Below are 15,991 nucleotides of genomic sequence, written 5' to 3'. Positions count from 1 at the left end.
GATGGGCGAAAGACTCACATGCCAAAGTGGCACATCTGAGACCTGCCATGAAACCCTACATATCTAATATTGGAAAAACCGGTCTGTGAGTCATAGGGAGAAGGGATGGTGGATGTGAGATGTGAAGAGGGAAAATCAGGGACCAGAATGAAGCTACGGGCTAGCCCAGCCACTTAAATACCATGAATGTCAATTTAGCTTTGGGTCAGGTGGTGAGTTTGAGTTCTGACTGTGAGAGCTTAGGAAAAATAGATAACCTTTTCAATTCTCGGCTGAAAAATGGCCCTAATAACAGAAAATGGCACGTTAGAGAAAACAGGTGAGGCTTGAAAGATATTTTATATAAATAATCCCTCACGTCTTCAATTATGTATTCTTTTCTGATGACCCCTCCCTCTTTCCGCCCCGCCCCGCCTCCCCTCCGCGCAGGCGCCCTATGTGGCGCTGAGTCAGGCTGCGGCGGGGGTGCGGGGCGGGGAAATTCGGACCCGCCCGGCGGGGATTGATCTTGCGCTTGCGCAGTGGGCGGCTCTGGGGCGGAGCAGGTTTATATTCGCCGAGAATCAGCTGACGCTCTGCATTGCAGACTGCGGACTCCGGTGGCGCCATGTACTCGTTCTTCGTCCTGGCCAGCCTCCTCGGCGGGGGTAAGCCCTGAGAACCGCCCCCCCCCCCACCAGCCTGGGGTAGGGGTCCCCCACAGAACACGGCCCGCTCGTCCTGGAGCCGGCTGTACCGGGCCTCGCTCCTCCGCTCTCCGTAGGGATTGGCGGGGGGCGCGCACTGCGCAGGCGCGTGCGCAGCGCCTGGCAGCTGCTGGGCGGCGGAAGGGCTGCGGGAGGCCGTTGGAAACGTGGTTGCTAAGGGTCTGGGGTCCGGCGGGTGGGGCAGAGGAAGTAGCGTCTTCCTCAGGGCTTAAGTGGGCGTGGCTGGGGCTCACCGGGGCCTTCCCTTAAACTCTGTCCTGCTCTCGGGGTGGGCTAGTAGGATGACCCCCTCCAGCAGCTGTGTTCTGCTTCTGCTGGGCGCACGTGATCGAGATGGACTGGAGCCTCAACTTCTGGACAGACTTCGGCCCTTGGCCTCTCTTGCCCCAGTTTTTAAAAATATTAAAGTTGCAGGAAGCACAGAAGTATTATGTATCTTCTGAGTTGATGCTTATCTTTGTATCCATGTTTACTCTTCACCCTATATCTCGAAGATGATACGAGGATTTTGTTGTTTGCAGTGGAGCTCTCCTTTCATCTTGCATGGCCATTGGCCGGCTTTGGCAGTGGCCTTTATGTTGGTGAAAATGTAGGTACCTGTGAAGTTGGCGCTGCACAGCAGTATTCTTACACCCACTAATTGTCCTGAAGTAGTACTAATGGTTGTTAAAATCTCTACAGGGCCGGGCTTGAGAACTAGCTGCACTGCCTTCCTGGAATTAGAAAGGGCCCTATGCCCTCCCCACACCCTCAGCCTTTGTCTTCACATCTTAACCTCATTTAAATCATCATGACAAAGGGCACGGAGTGAGATAAATAGAGCCAGAGTTTAATTTAAATACAGAGAGGTGCTTTCAGATAATAGCCCACTGAGGGAAATAAATCGGGTCTTTACAGCCATTCTCAGTCTCTGTTTCTGGTGAACTGTAATTTAAGGGCTCGCTTCCATTTTAACTCCTGCAGCAATCCAAATTTAAATCAAACCATAACAGAATGGATGACAGTTGATGGAAAAATCAAAGAAATAAGTTATTTATAGGTGAGATAGATTTAAGGTGTTTTTCCTCATGTTAGCTTTCAGCAACTTCCATTCAGGAATGTGTCTTAACCTTAAACCAAGCTCCTAACCTTGTATTATTTGTGGATTATGAAAGGCGATCAGTTTATAAAGATTTTTGGTTTATAATCACTGAAGAAACTTCTTCTTGCTGGGGTTGATACTGCTTGTTATTCCATGGTCTGTAGTCTCTAATTTATCTATCCTGATTGAGAGCAATTATTTCGTTTTTCAGTATCCAGTTTTTCTTACTGGCAGTGAGTCACTCCTCACAAGACCCTTAGGGGTTCTGAATCACACCACACAAAGAGGAAATGTCCTCCTCTGGTACAATATACATGGGAGTGTGGCTAACCAGACAGTTAACCTAGACACCTTCTTCCCAGAGCACTTGGGAGATAGGAGTGTGTAATAATGTGCTCTAACCTTGCTGCCCAGCCTTCAGGATTTCGGCAAGGTCATGCTCTGAACTGGAGAAGGAAATGGCAACCCACTCCAGTAGTCTTGCCTGGAAAATTCCATGGATGGAGGAGCCTGGTAGGCTACAGTCCATGTGGTCACAAAGAGTCGGACACGACTGAGCAACTTCACTGATTCATACTCTGAACACAATGTGTGAATGCCTGCTTGCTTTGACATTTCTGGCCTCAGTGTTGGTTTTTGAAAAGATAAAAAATGTTTAGGGTTGATGTTGAGCTTGTTAATGGAGGTGCCTGGTGATGGCAGCCATCCTTTGCTTCCTGACAGCGTGTCATTCTGGATCTGCAGAGGCTTTCTGCTTTGTGTTTCATTGATGTCCTGGTGGTAGAGATGTTTGCTTTTGAGTTACTTTTCCAATCATCCTGTTGCTTGTCCTTTTTCTCCACCTGGAAAAGAAATGGCTCTGACTGCTCAGGAATGAAGATACCGAGACCCCCAGAAATGACTCCCCCAAACCGTAGGCCATTTACTGGGGAAGTCAGAATCAGAACTCAGGACTCCTGACAGTGCTTGCTCTTTGTCTGTCCTTCCATCAACATGAACTGCTTAATTCTTTACAAATATACTGGGCTGTAATTTACACACAGAAAACATGCACATTTTAAGTGTACAAATTGAGTTATTACTGCCTGTGAACGAGCCCTCTCCAGAAGCCCCTGTGCCTCCCCGTCTCTCTCTAACTTGTCCCAAAGGAAACCACTTGGTTAGCTTCTAGCACTGTCGATGTAAAAACCCAACTGCTGTTTTTGAGCTTTTTATACATGGGATCATATAGTGAGGATATACTGTTGGGTGATTCTTCTAGTGGAGAAAGGCAGGCCCAGCGTTAATGAGGTGAAAAGTATAAGACCTGTGGCCTGGTGTCTGGGAGGTGGTACATGTTCCCTAAAGCTTAGCTGCCTGTTACTGGCACTTGTGTAGAGGCTAGCCAGTTGAACAGTTTGCCCAGCTGAGGCAAGTAGCTCTCTAGGGATGCTGCTGCTGCTAAGTCGCTTCAGTCGTGTCCGACTATGCGACCCCCTAGACAGCAGCCCACCAGGCTCCCCCGTCCCTGGGATTCTCCAGGTAAGAACACTGGAGTGGGTTGCCATTTCCTTCTCCAGTGCATGAAAGTGAAAAGTGAAAGTGAAGTCGCTCAGTCGTGTCCAACTCTTAGCGACCCCATGGACCGCGGCCTTCGGGCTCCTCCGTCCATGGGAGTTTCCAGGCAAGAGTACTGGAGTGGGTCTCCAGTGCTTTCTCCCCTAGGGATGCTAGAATGTATTATGTACAAACTTATATTCGTTTGATAGCTGCTCTAAAAATCTTTTTTCTTTATTGTTGGCTTTGCTGGGTCATCGTTGCTGTGCTCGCTTTCTGTAGTGCAGTGTGGGGGTTTCTCATTGTAGTGGAGCACGGGCTCTAGGTGTGTGAGGGCTCAGTAGTTGTGGCTCATGGGCTTAGTTTCCCCACGGAATGTGGGATCTTAGTTCCCAGGCCAGGGATTGAACCCATGTCCCCTGCATTGGCAGGTGGATTCTTAACCGCAGGACCACCAGGGAAGTCCTGTGACAGCTTATTTTTATTAAGATGTTGTGTGCATGCATGCTCAGTCAAATCTGACTCTCTGTGACGCCACAGACTATAGCCCACCAGGCTCCTCTGACCATGGGATTTTCCCAGCGTGGATACTGGAGTGGGCTGCCATTTCCTCCTCCAGGGGATCTTCCCGACCCAGGGATTGAACTCGCATCGCCTGCATTTTAGTAGGCAGATTGCCACTGAACCACCTGGGAACCCATTTATAAGATGCAAGACATGATTATGGCATGCCTGCTGAATATCACCAGTTTCGGTTCTCACCTGTCAGAAAGTGAAAGTGTTAGTCGCTCAGTTGTGTCCAACTCTTTGGGACCTCGCTGCCGGTTTCTTCTGCCTATGGGATTCTCCAAGCAAGAATACTGGATTGGGTAGCTATTCTCTTCTCCAAGGGATCTTCCTGGCCCAGGGATTGAACCTGGGTCTCCTGTAGTGTAGGCAGATTCTTTACCGTCTGAGCCACCAGGGAAGCCAATTCCAGTTCTCACCTGTCAGGAATTTGGACAGTTTCCCTGTTTATCAGTTTTTAGTCAAAATCAACATTCATAGTAATATGAATATAGTCGTGAAGGGGTTATTTGTATTAGCCAATCAAGGATTGAGTAAGTGCTGTTTAATTGCATTTGACAAGGTGTATCCAGTGCCACCTACGATAGCTGAAGTGTATTGGATCAGGTGGTCTGAGTTTTTCTAGATGAGGAAGGGGAACTTGCTCCTACATTTTCTTGAGATGTGAAACCGTGGAATGGCCAGGCTGTGGCTTGACTGGATTGGGAAGAGGAAGGGTGAACAGGGAACTGCTGGCTGGGGAAAGCACCTAGTAAGGCATGGGACGTTCTCAAGACCAAGACCTTGCCTCGTTGGGCTGGTGTGCGCTACAGCTTCTGGAGGCAGTCTTCCAGCATGGGCATTCTAAGCCTTGGTCCTGACACCCATGATTTGGTCTTCCTCCTGGATGGAGGGTCTGGATTTTTCTTGCCTTATTATTATTATTATTATTTTTTAATCATTTAAAAACTGACGGTAAATACTGTAGTGATTGGCATGAAGAATTTGACTGTTGGCAAAAGCACTCATTCCTTTACTTCTGTTTCTTGAAGTTCCAGAAAATAACCCCTGAATTGTGACCTTGGGTAATGGCCTGTGCGCTGAAGAATAATCTGTCCAAATTTCATGTTTTCTTGTGGAATTTGTAATTCTTTAATATGGGAGTGAGATGATACTGTGGAACTGAAGTTTTAACTAATCACGCCACTGACTGTATGACCCTGAGCAGTTTTCTTAAACTGCTTCCTCATCTGTAAAGTAGGATTGATAGTCATTCCTATGTAACTGGGCTGTAGTGATGCTTTCATAGCTTACTGAATGACAGGGCACAGGTAAGCTTTGTTGTCACACCATATATAGAAGCAGTGTGTGTTTGGTAATGTCCTTGTTCTGCCGGCACAGCGAACCCTCTCAGCCCTTCATTTTGTGATGTCTCGTGCCTTCTTTCATTTCAAAAGATGTTGTAAATTTAACAACAAACAAAATTACATTGACTTGTAAATGTCTGTGTTGGTCATAATTACTGGGTCAGAAAACAAACCAGCGTAGGTAGTCAGCCATTAGGACGGAGGTGGGAAGGAGTTTGGCTGGGCAGCCAGACTCTCAGTTTATACATCAGTCTTTAACAGAGCAGCCCAGCAGATCAGGTTGGCTCCCGGTAACCTGACTGCTCAGAGTCTAGGCCCATCGTCACTAACCATGGTCCCAGAGCCTGTTCCACACCCCCTCTGCGACTTCTCACCCCCAAGTCTGGTTCCCTATCCATCGGTGGAGGTGAACTAACTGGGTAAAAACTGCACATCACAAACAAGTTACATTATGGTAACAGGGCAGAGAGTAAAAAGCCTGTCTCCCTCCTTCCCCCCACCCCCACCCCCACCCTCGGGCCCTTCCCAGAGGCAGCCTGGTACCAGCTTCTTTAGGAACCTCCCTGGTCACCTACAGGTGACTGGGTGTATAATTCCCCTTCTGTTTTTCTTTTTAACACAAACACATATTACACTGTTTGCTCCTTGCTCTTTTTTTTTTCAATCATGGAGCATCCTGGACATCCAGAAAAGTAGAAGAGTGATTATAATGAAGACCCATGTATATTTGTTGTTGTTGAGTCACTAAGTTGTATCTGACTGTTTGTGACCCATGGACTTCTGCACTCCTGTCCTTCACTGCACTCTTGTCCTTCACCATCTCTCAGAGTTTGCTCAAACTCATGTCCATTGAGTCAGTGACGCCATCCAACCATGTCATCCTGTGTCATCCCTTTCTCCTCCTGCCTTCAGTCTTCCCTGGCATCAGGATCTTTTCCAGCGAGTCAGCTTTTTGCATCAGGTGGCCCAAGTACTGGAGCTTCAGCTTCAGCATCAGTCCTTCCAATGAATATTCAGGGTCAATTTCCTTTAGGATTGACTGGTTTCCTTTAGGATCTCCTTGAAGTCCAAGGGACTCTCAAGAGTCCACTCCAGCACCACAGTTCTAATCCCCTAGTTAAGATACAGAACAGCCCACCTCCTTCCATAGATAACTGCCTTCCTGGGCTTGGTGTTTATCATCCCCCTGCAGGTCTATCTTTATACTTTCATGCATGTAAGTGTGATCTTCAGCAGGTATGAGTAGTATTGTTCGGGATATTTTAAACATTTTATAAATAATATGTATTCTTGGGTTTTTTTTTTTTTGCTAGTGAGGTTCATTTTGAAAATTTAGGTCTGTTTCATTCATTTGCACTACAGTACAGTATTCCATTTATATGATACTTATTCTCCATTCTGTTGCTAGACATTCAGATTATTCCAGTTTTATTTTTTTGCTGTAAATAAGTGCTGTGCACATGAATAGACACTTCTATACAGGATACACCTAGAAACAGAATTGCTGAGTTGTAGTTGTTATATCTGGGCTTCCAGTATTCTTGCCCAGAGAATTTCATGGACAGAGGCGCCTGGCAGGCTAGAGTCTATGGGATCATAAAGAGTTGGACAGTATCTATTTTCATCTTAATTAGAAATTGCTGAATTACTTTCTAAAATGATTTAGGAATTTCTGTTCCCACAGAATATGTAGTTTTTAGTTACGTTATTAACATTTGGTGTCAAACTTGAAATTCTGCCATAATAAGAGAAAAAAAAGGAGGTGGATTTTTCATTTGCATTTCTCTCTTTATATCTTTAGAGGTTATTCATGCTAATTACAAATCTATATTACTTACCTTTCTAAAATTTTTTTCAAATTTTGGAATAATCTTAGATTTACAGAAAAGTTGCAAAGCTAGTACAGTGAGTTTCTGTATACCCTTCACCCTGTGTGCCCTGCTGTTACCGTCTTGTGTGATCACTGTACACTTGTTAGAAGTGAGAAATTAAACTGTTAACTGGACTGCATGGGTGTCCCAGGTGGCTCAGTGGTAAAGAATCTGCCTGCCAATGCCGGAGACTCGGTTTCAATCCCTGGGTCAGGAAGAGCTCCCAGGGGAGGAAATGGCAGCCCCCTCCAGTCTTCTTGTCTGGAAAATCTCATGGACAGAGGAGCCTGGTGGGCTACAGTCCATGCGGCCGCAGAGTTGGAGACAATTGAGCACGCATGCAGACTGCACACTTTATTTGGATTTTACCAGTTTTGCCACTAAGCTCGTGTTTTTGTTCCAAGAGTGGATCCAGAGTACCACATTGCACTTCAGTTATCCTGTCTTCTTAATCACTTTCTGCCTCCCAGCTGTTTAAAAAAGTAGCTGCAGCGTATTTTATTGTATAGATGTTTCGATTTAGTTAAACCTGTTGATGGACATCTGTGTCCCAGAAAAAGTGAGATGGATTCTAATGACACTTCTAAATTTTAAAATTGAATTATCCATAATTCATATTTTGGATAGTTACTGCTTTCGAAAGGTAATTCTTTACACGACAGGAGATGTTATAGAAAGTTCTTTTGGCCAGTCTTAGTGATGTCACTTATTACAGTAAAAAAAAGTAAAAGATAAAAGCCAAAACAAAACTCCTTTGACAGCCATGCTGGGCTGCTGTCCTACCTGTGCAGGTGCTGACACTGGAGGGTCGTGTAGGAGGAAAACCTGCAGTTGATTCTGCATGGTCACGTCTTCTGGTCCTGACATACTTTGAAGGGTTCTTCTCCCTCTCCTGTCCGGTCAGGGCTGCTGAGTTACTGTTGCTCAGAATTCTGCATTTGTGTTCTACCAGTCTGGGACATCTCCCTTTTTAGATAATCATGTGGTTCCTCTCTGCTTAGCTGTTGTCCACTGCTCTGTCTGAAATGGCTGTGCCATCCTGCCCCCGTCTTGCTTTTCCTTGGCTTCATGTTTCTTCATAACGCTCAGCTCTGCCTGGCATCACGTGAGGTGTTTTTATTTGTTGTCATGGTCACTTACTGGGTCTGCAGCATGCATAACAGTGCTCAGCACCTAATAGGTTCTCAGCACTGCTGGACTGTGGTGTGAGGCATAGAAAGTAGACGTCAGCTCAGTAAACCTAAATGCTGGTAGTACCAAGTCTTTGTCACGATTAAACAAAGCGTTTTCTTTTATTAACTGAAACTAATTTTGAGACATCGTGTTTAGGAGTTGCCAAATCAAGACTGACTTTGGATTCAGGTCAACTGTTGGCTTTTAATACCAGTTTGTGTCCAGACTAGAAACTGCGTGTCCTTTATCCCCCAAGCTTGCTGGAGAGGGTTTTGTGTAGGGAGTAGGGACACCAGAGCCTAAGATGACTTAGATACCGCTGGTGGCCCTGATAATTTCTGGAAGTTATTTCCCCTCCTTTTGGTTCCAGAACTTGATTGTTAATACATGTTTTAATGCAGTGGTTCTCCAACTTTTTGGTCTCAGGATCCCTGTGACCCCCAAAGAACTTTTCTTCATGTGGATTATATCTGTTGATATTTACCATCTTATAAATCGACAACATTTTAAAAATAATGCTTAAAAAAATAAATCCATTACATGTCAAAATACTGTGATTTTAATGAAAAATAGCTCTTTTCCTAAACATAAACATACTTAGGGAAGGAAACAGTTTCTTTTACAGTTTTGCAGTCTTTTTAACATCTGGCTGGACTTTCAGTTGCTTCTGCATTCATTCTTTGCACTGTCACATGTCACATATTTCCGGAAAAATTCCACTGCTGCTTTGTGGGTGAATGAGTGAAAAAGGCAACTGGCATCTCATATTACTCTTATGAGAATTGTGACCTCACGGACCCTCTGAAAGAATCTTTAAGGCCCTCAGGGTTCCATAGACCATCCTTGGAGTGTGAACCACTGGTGTGGCTGATTTGCAGGGACTGCAGGTGTCAGGGTAGGTGACCCTTCCCGAGAGTTCACCGTGTGCCCAGCTCTCTTCCAGGAGCTTTTTGCTTAAAATCCATTTTATCCTCACAAGAGCCCTCACAGGTGAGAGCAACTAAATCAGAATGCTGGGGGAATTGTCGTGTCCTGCCCTCATCCATGCCGTGGTCTGAATTTTAGATTTCGGCATTTTCAGTGAAGGTGGTATTCTTTTTAAGTGTTAAGTAAGTGAAACTTGTTGTAGACACACACGTGTCTGAAACTTCTGTTTTATTTTACATTTAATTTAATTTATTTGGCTGCGCCAGGTCCTAGTTGCAGCCCACAGGGTCTTTAGTGGAGGCAAGCGAACTCTCAGTTGCAGCGTGTGGAATCTAGTTCCCCGACCAGGGATCGAACCCAGGCCCCCTGCATTGGTAGCATGGAGTCTTAGCCACTGGACCATCAGGGAAGTCCCTGGAACTTTTTAGTTAATAATCAATGTGGGATAAGCCCAGAACACTCCTTATTAGTGGAGTTTGCATGAAAATCTTTATTTTTTTTTTTCAAGAATATTTTCTTCTTCAGGGGTGCTGAGACCACCTGGCTGATAAGCAGGGATAGGGTAGAGCCTGGACTGGCTGCTGGCTGAATTGACTCCTGGGCTGTACCCTGGGCCACGCAGACGTGCATTTTTGACTTCTGCCGATACCCATCCACGTGGATGTTAGGCAGTCCTGTCTGGCCCTGTGGCATAATCTTACCTAAGGTGATTTAAGTTCATCTCTGATCATTAACCTAATAGGTTGACATGTTGGAAGAGGTTTTGCTATTAGTTTATATTGGACTAGAGTGCTCTTGTTTTTTTTTTTTTTAATCTCTTTATTGGAGTATAGTTGATTTACAGTGTTGTGTTAGGACTGGAATGCCCTTGAATGAAGGAGATAGGAATTTCTTTTCCCCAAATTAATTATGCCAAGTTGAATCGTTCTTTTACAATCTTAAGATCACCTTGCCCCTCAGTGTGTGTGACCACACAGGGCCGTGTGCCTAAGCTTTCTTCACGTGGATTAATTTCTTCCTAGAATGATCTGGCTTAAGAGGAAAATTTAGAAGCATGGCAGCAGCGGGAGAGGCGAAACAGGGAAGAAAGAACCTTTGTCTTAAGAAACAGTTGATGTATGGCAAAACCAATACAATATTTTAAAGTAAAAAATAATAATAATAATAATAAAGTAATAATAAAAAATAAACTATGTAGAGAAAAAAAAAAGAAATAATAGCTTATCTGGGCCAGAGGTAATGGGATGTCAGCCTAGGGAGCTTGAAGGCTTTATTGCCACAGATTTCTTTTGTGATAAGAGGAATATTTGGACCTTATTTCCTCCAGATCAAGGCAGGCTGCCTCTTAGCTAATGCCATTCTGAATGATTAAATGGGCAGTGTTTTTATTCAGCTCTGTGGAATGTTCTCCAAAAGCAAGATCCTATAAAGAAGAGACAAATGTTCTTTGCCACCGAAGGTATTTGTGACACCAGCTGTTTGATCGAGTAGTCAGTGCTGATTGCATTGTATTATCTCCTTGCTCTTAGGGAATCTAAGTGCACAAATTCTCCTGAGAAATGCCTGAATGCGGGGGACCCGAGGTAGATGCTGCCCCTCCTGGGGTTCATCTCTCTTGGTTTCCTAGCAACCTGCTTGTTGCCATGGCAGTGCATTACCCAGGCATCAGATCCACTGCCCTGTGGAATGTGTGCTGAGTGTTCTGATTATTGATAACAGGGATGCTGCTTGCATTTTCTGTAACACTCTTCCCCCCCCTCTTTTTTTATAATCTCATTTGAACAGTATTTAGCTTATGTTACCGGAAATATTTAAAAAGAAAAGGTTTTATATGGCTAAAATAATAAGACTGATTGTTGTAACCAATAGGGCATAAAATACACATTCTAGGAATAATTACCCACTTCATTCTCAGGTTGTTTTTGAAAATCTTCTGTCAATTATGTTGTGTACATAGATATTTAAATATCCTTAATGAAGTTAAGCCTTAGTAAAGACTTGTCATTTGGAGACTATTTTGTTGAGTGAGGTAGATGATTAAGCTGTTATTAAAGTTAGCCGCCAGTTGACTGCAGGCAACAGAGACCTAGAATAATGATGGCTTAAATATTATTGAACTGTTCTTATCTATCATAGTAAGTTCAGGAGCCAGGCAGTCTAGGGCTGGTATAGTGTTTCTATTTCCAAAAGAATTCAGAGACCCACATTCTTTTGGGTTAATGTTCAGCATCGGAGAAGGCAATGGCACCCCACTCCAGTACTCTTGCCTGGAAAATCCCATGGAGGGAGGAGCCTGGTAGGCCGCAGTCCATGGGGTCATTATGGGTCGGATGTGACTGAGCAACTTCACTTTCACTTTTCACTTTCATGCATTGGAGAAGGAAATGGCAACCCACTCCAGTGTTCTTGCCTGGAGAATCCCAGGGACGGGGGAGCCTGGTGGGCTGCCGTCTATGGGGTTGCACGGAGTCGGACACGACTGAAGCGACTGAGCAGCAGCAGCAGCAGCAGCAACAGCAGCAGTGTTCAGCATCCTTGAAGTTTAGCCCCTTTCTTTGTGGCCCATCCTGGCTGCCAGAGTTCCTGCTATCACATTTGTCTTTAAAAGTTCAGTAACCTCTGCTAACATCCACTCCATCAGCCAGAATGTGGTTTCATGGCCAGATCTTGCTAAAAGGGGAACTGGGAAATGTGGCTTTTAATTTTGGCAGCCTTATATGTAGCCAAGAATTTGTAGTTCTGTCCCTTTGAAACGGGTGGAGAATAGATACAGGGGGCAACTTGTGGTCTTTGCCACACTGGGCGATAATTGTTCCCTATAACAGGTTGTAAGATTTAACAGTTTTTTCCCTGATTTTAAAGGTAACATGAAAAAAAGGTTAATTTATGCCAAAACATAAAAATTAGGATGTGCCCACCTCCCTTTGTCATCCCCCAGGATCACCGTTAATAACAAGCTGGTTTGTCATCAGCCGAGCTGCTTAGGTACTCGGCACTGTCAGTGCTCTCTCTCCCTTCTCATTAGTCTTCCCAGAATTCCCGAGAAGAGGGCACTCTTACTTTCCATATTTTGCAGGTATTGTGCCATTAGTGAGTTGTCCGAGGCTTGGCTATCATAGACAGCAGAGCAGGGGTTTCTTCAGGTCTGTGTACCCCTGATCACCAGGGCAGTGATCATGCTGCCACACTGCTTCCTGCCCTTCCAGAAAAGGAGAGGTTTTGAAAGGGTTTTTTAAAAAGGTGGGTTCCAAAAATATTTTGAACAGTGGCAGCTTTCTTGGGATTGGAGGGCAATCAGCCTGTAGCTGCAGTTATATGAATTGCAGAAAGCATTTCGCTGGTGCTCTTACTGGTATCTTGCTGGGCACCTCTCGTTTTCGTTCATGCAGGGCTTGTTTAATTCCTAGATACGCAGTTTCTGCTCCTGGGCTCATTAACAGTATAGCCCGTGCTTCACTCTCCTTCTGATTTCTGGGTCTTAATTTAGCAACCAGCAACTTCTGAGGTTGTTGGGGTGCAGCTCTCCAGTTCATTGAGGTGCCATTTAATGGCCTGATTAAATGTAGAGAAAGCAAATTGAACAGCCTTGATTCAGCTATTTGTGGAATGCTTGTTCTGGGCAGGACCTGAGAAAGATCTGGTTACTGCTATGGATGGAAATAGTAATGGTGCTCGTTGGACTTTCATAGCTTGCCAGCACTGCACTAACTTTGTTTTACAAATAGATTAATTTTTACAAATCCCTTGAAGTAGGTACTCGTAAAAGGCCCATTCTGCAGATTGGAAGACTAAAGTTCTGACAAGTCATGTGACTGGAAGTAATAGAGCCATGTTCTGAACCTTCACTGATTTCAGAGCCAGTCTGGTAGGGGATAATGTAGATAAATTAAGATTCCAGAGAGATGATGGTAAGGAATGATGGTTGAGAGAGTAGTACTCTGGCAGTTGAAAGTGCATAGTTTTGTCATCGTGTTTCTCAAAACAACCCAGTAAAATCCTCACTAAACACATGAAAAACAAACTCAGAAGGATAATGGTTTGCTTGAGGTCATTTGGACAGGTCTTGCAGGCAGATCTTATTTTCTTTTCAGTAAACCACGTTTTAACTTAGACGGTGGATACGTCGCTTTAGAAGCCTCACTCTAAACTCGGGATTTAGTTCCTTCTCACTTAAGGAGTCGTCATGAGAGCACCTGAAATGTACATGGTTGTGGTCAGCTCTCACCGCTGCCCCCCCAGGCTTACAGGATTTTTGGCCAGAGTCTGAAGCTGCCACAAGCAAAGCCCGTGGCTGATCGGCTCATGGCAACTGTTCTCAAGACGGTAGAATTCCATTGCAGCCCATCTTTGATGACTTACATGTGGAGTGGTTTAGAACACATCTGCTTATTTTCTTCTAAGCCTGGGGAGTAAAAAGGGAATAGAGCACCCACCCCTTTCCTAAGGGAATAACAATTGAAGTCTTTAAAAACAAAACCAAAACCCTGTTCTAATAAAATGAAACTTGCCTGTGGTGTTCAGTGACTCTGAGGCCATTGTTTGTCTGACTTCAGCCCACCAGTGCTTGTCACCGAGGGCTCGAATGCCAGGCCCTTGAACTAAGAAGTATGGTGCTTGCCTCACCCTGAGCAGTGATTCTGCTTACTATGACTGACTTAAATCAGAAATCTCCAGGGGGTCAGGCAGACATTCTAAGAACTTTCTTCGAGTTCAGCCTATTGCCTCAGAGAAGGAAGTTGGTATTTGGGGGCAGTGTGGGAAGATCAAAATAGAGATGAAAGCTTTGCTGGGAACATGTTTTGAGAAATAACACCTAAGAAAGTAGTTTAGGGTAATTTCAACATTGGTTATGTGTAAATGCTGAATGTCATTTGCCTCGTTATTATGAGAGTGAAGACTTGAAGCCCCTAGAGATCCCCCCCGCTCACCACTCAGGATCCCTCTTACACAGAATCCCTCACAGGTTGGGCATTTCCTCTGCTTGGTTGCTCCTGCTCTTGGCAAGGTCATCATGTAATGAGCCAACCCACTGCCTTTTTACGTCCTGTGGATGTTAGTGTTTCTTACCTTGAGCTGCGGTCTGCTTCCCTTCACCTCTCCCCACTGCGCTGGGGTCTGGACCCACCGCCCAGAGCAGGTCTGCCCCCGTGTCCGAGGTGGAAGGTGTCCTTGGCCTGTGACGGTAACTGTGCATGTCCTGGAAACCTTCCGTTTCCCAGCAGAACGCCTCCAGTCTCCCAGGGGCCTCACCTTCCCACCTGCGCGCCCCTCACTGTCCCAGGAAGTAGGCACACACCCGTGCTCTGCCTGCCGGTGCCCCCGGGTCCTCCCCCACCTCCGTCCTCGTGCTGTTGGCTCTTGCTGCTCTGTTCTCTCTTCCGGTTGCACAGACTTCAGATTGAAACCTAACCCAGAGGGTTTTATTTGTCCAGCTGTCCCCTTCACTTCTTGCTGCCCCGCTCCCTGCTTGGTCTTTCTGGGTGGAGCCTTGCGCTCCATTAGGTGCCCGTCATCTGGATCTCCCACCTCCCTCTCGCTTCTCCCACATCCCACCTGGAGACACTAGCGTGTGCTGTCACCCGCAGGACCCATCACAAGGGCGGAGTGCCAGCTGGGGCCCTTCCCAGTGGGCCTGAGGTCTGCTGCAGCCCGGCTCCTGAAAAGAGAGAGCCCGGTGCTGTGCCTTTATAAAGAGCACTGCTCCCCACTCCACGCCCCCTGCACCACCACCACCTCCCGCCCCCCCCACCATCTCTCCTTAGATAGTCTTTCAGGTGCCACTTCATTTTCAGTTTGGAAGAAGCCGCCCCTGGCCGCCCCAGGCAGTTTGGCATCCTCCTTGCTGCTCCCAGGCCTGCACTGCAGTGTCTGTCCCTTCTGCTCTGGGATCCAGGAGTCTGTCTGTCTTCACCTTGATCTCCCACCCAAGGGCCCTGTGCTTGTCTTAGTGGGGCTAATGATTACATCTTCATCTTAGTTGTTCTCCCATTTCTGTGGAGAAAAACCACGCTTACCGCTAGAGCTTGGTCTCTGCACAGCTGTTGAGAGCCCCTTGAAAGGGGTGTGAGGGTTTTGTGTACAAGAGCATTTTCTGGGGAAAGGATCTGTGTCCGGAACTTGTTCTGACCCACTGTTTGGTTCCAGGAGACCAGCTCCTGGAATAAGCTCCGAACCTCAGCAGGTAGCTCGCTGGCATTACCAGACTTGTTTGAGCCTCGTTACCAACCTGAGAAAACACAGTTGTTTTAGGTCATCTTAGGAAATCCCACCACAGGCCATCTTAATAATATGCACCTTTGTAAATCTGGCTTTAGGTTGGAGGTAAATGGGGATGTCTGGCTAAGAACTGAATTTCTAGGAGCTGGGACTTCAGTTTTCACTTCTCAGTGCCCATGAAGTCTCTTAGGTGTGGATTGGGTGACCTCCTAGGTCTACCAGATGGGCTACCTTGCATCTTTTATCTCTAGTTCTGAGGTGCAGGCTTGTTACTACTCAGTAACTGTTGGAATTGGGAAATGACCTTGGGTTCTTGGTAGCTTGACCAATATCAGATAAAAGGGGCTACTTTTTAAATTTAGAATGGCTTGGCCAGAACAAGTAGCAAAGTCTTTAGAGCAGGTGGTTACTGCTTCACGTTCCTAAGGGAGTAAACAAGTTACAAAGCAATTTTGCTGCCTGGGCCTGCGATGGTGCATCGTGTTCCTGAAACCTGATCGATTTCCGTCAGTTCCTAGCTGGGAGAGTCGGATGAAAGTTGTCCGGGACTGTGTGTTTGTAAGGATG

The 15,991-nt window shown here is 45.8% G+C and overlaps 1 protein-coding gene and 1 long non-coding RNA gene across 4 annotated transcripts in view; one reads left to right on the top strand and one right to left on the bottom strand.

Annotated features, from left to right (window-relative positions):
* The first annotated feature begins 488 nt into the window (after positions 1 to 488).
* LOC102416033 (prosaposin) overlaps positions 489 to 15,991 on the top strand; it is a 33,570-nt gene continuing 18,067 nt past the window's right edge. For 2 of the 3 annotated variants that reach the window (XM_045165550.1, XM_045165549.1), the window contains exon 1: positions 489 to 647. In XM_045165550.1, coding sequence (XP_045021485.1) covers positions 608 to 647 — 40 coding nt within the window. In that variant the 5' untranslated portion in view covers positions 489 to 607. The remainder of the gene's footprint in view (positions 648 to 15,991) is intronic. The other variant, XM_045165551.1, reaches the window with a different exon arrangement.
* LOC123465729 lies at positions 1,516 to 4,148 on the bottom strand. The gene is made up of 2 exons (XR_006641017.1): positions 4,087 to 4,148; positions 1,516 to 2,630 (listed from the first exon to the last, which is right to left on the bottom strand). It is a non-coding gene; the product is annotated as an uncharacterized LOC123465729 (long non-coding RNA).

Source organism: Bubalus bubalis, chromosome 4 (assembly GCF_019923935.1).
Source record: "Bubalus bubalis isolate 160015118507 breed Murrah chromosome 4, NDDB_SH_1, whole genome shotgun sequence".
Taxonomy (NCBI): Eukaryota; Metazoa; Chordata; class Mammalia; order Artiodactyla; family Bovidae; genus Bubalus; species Bubalus bubalis.
Note: the sequence above shows the minus strand (reverse complement) of the source record. Positions and strands in the feature narration are given on the sequence as shown.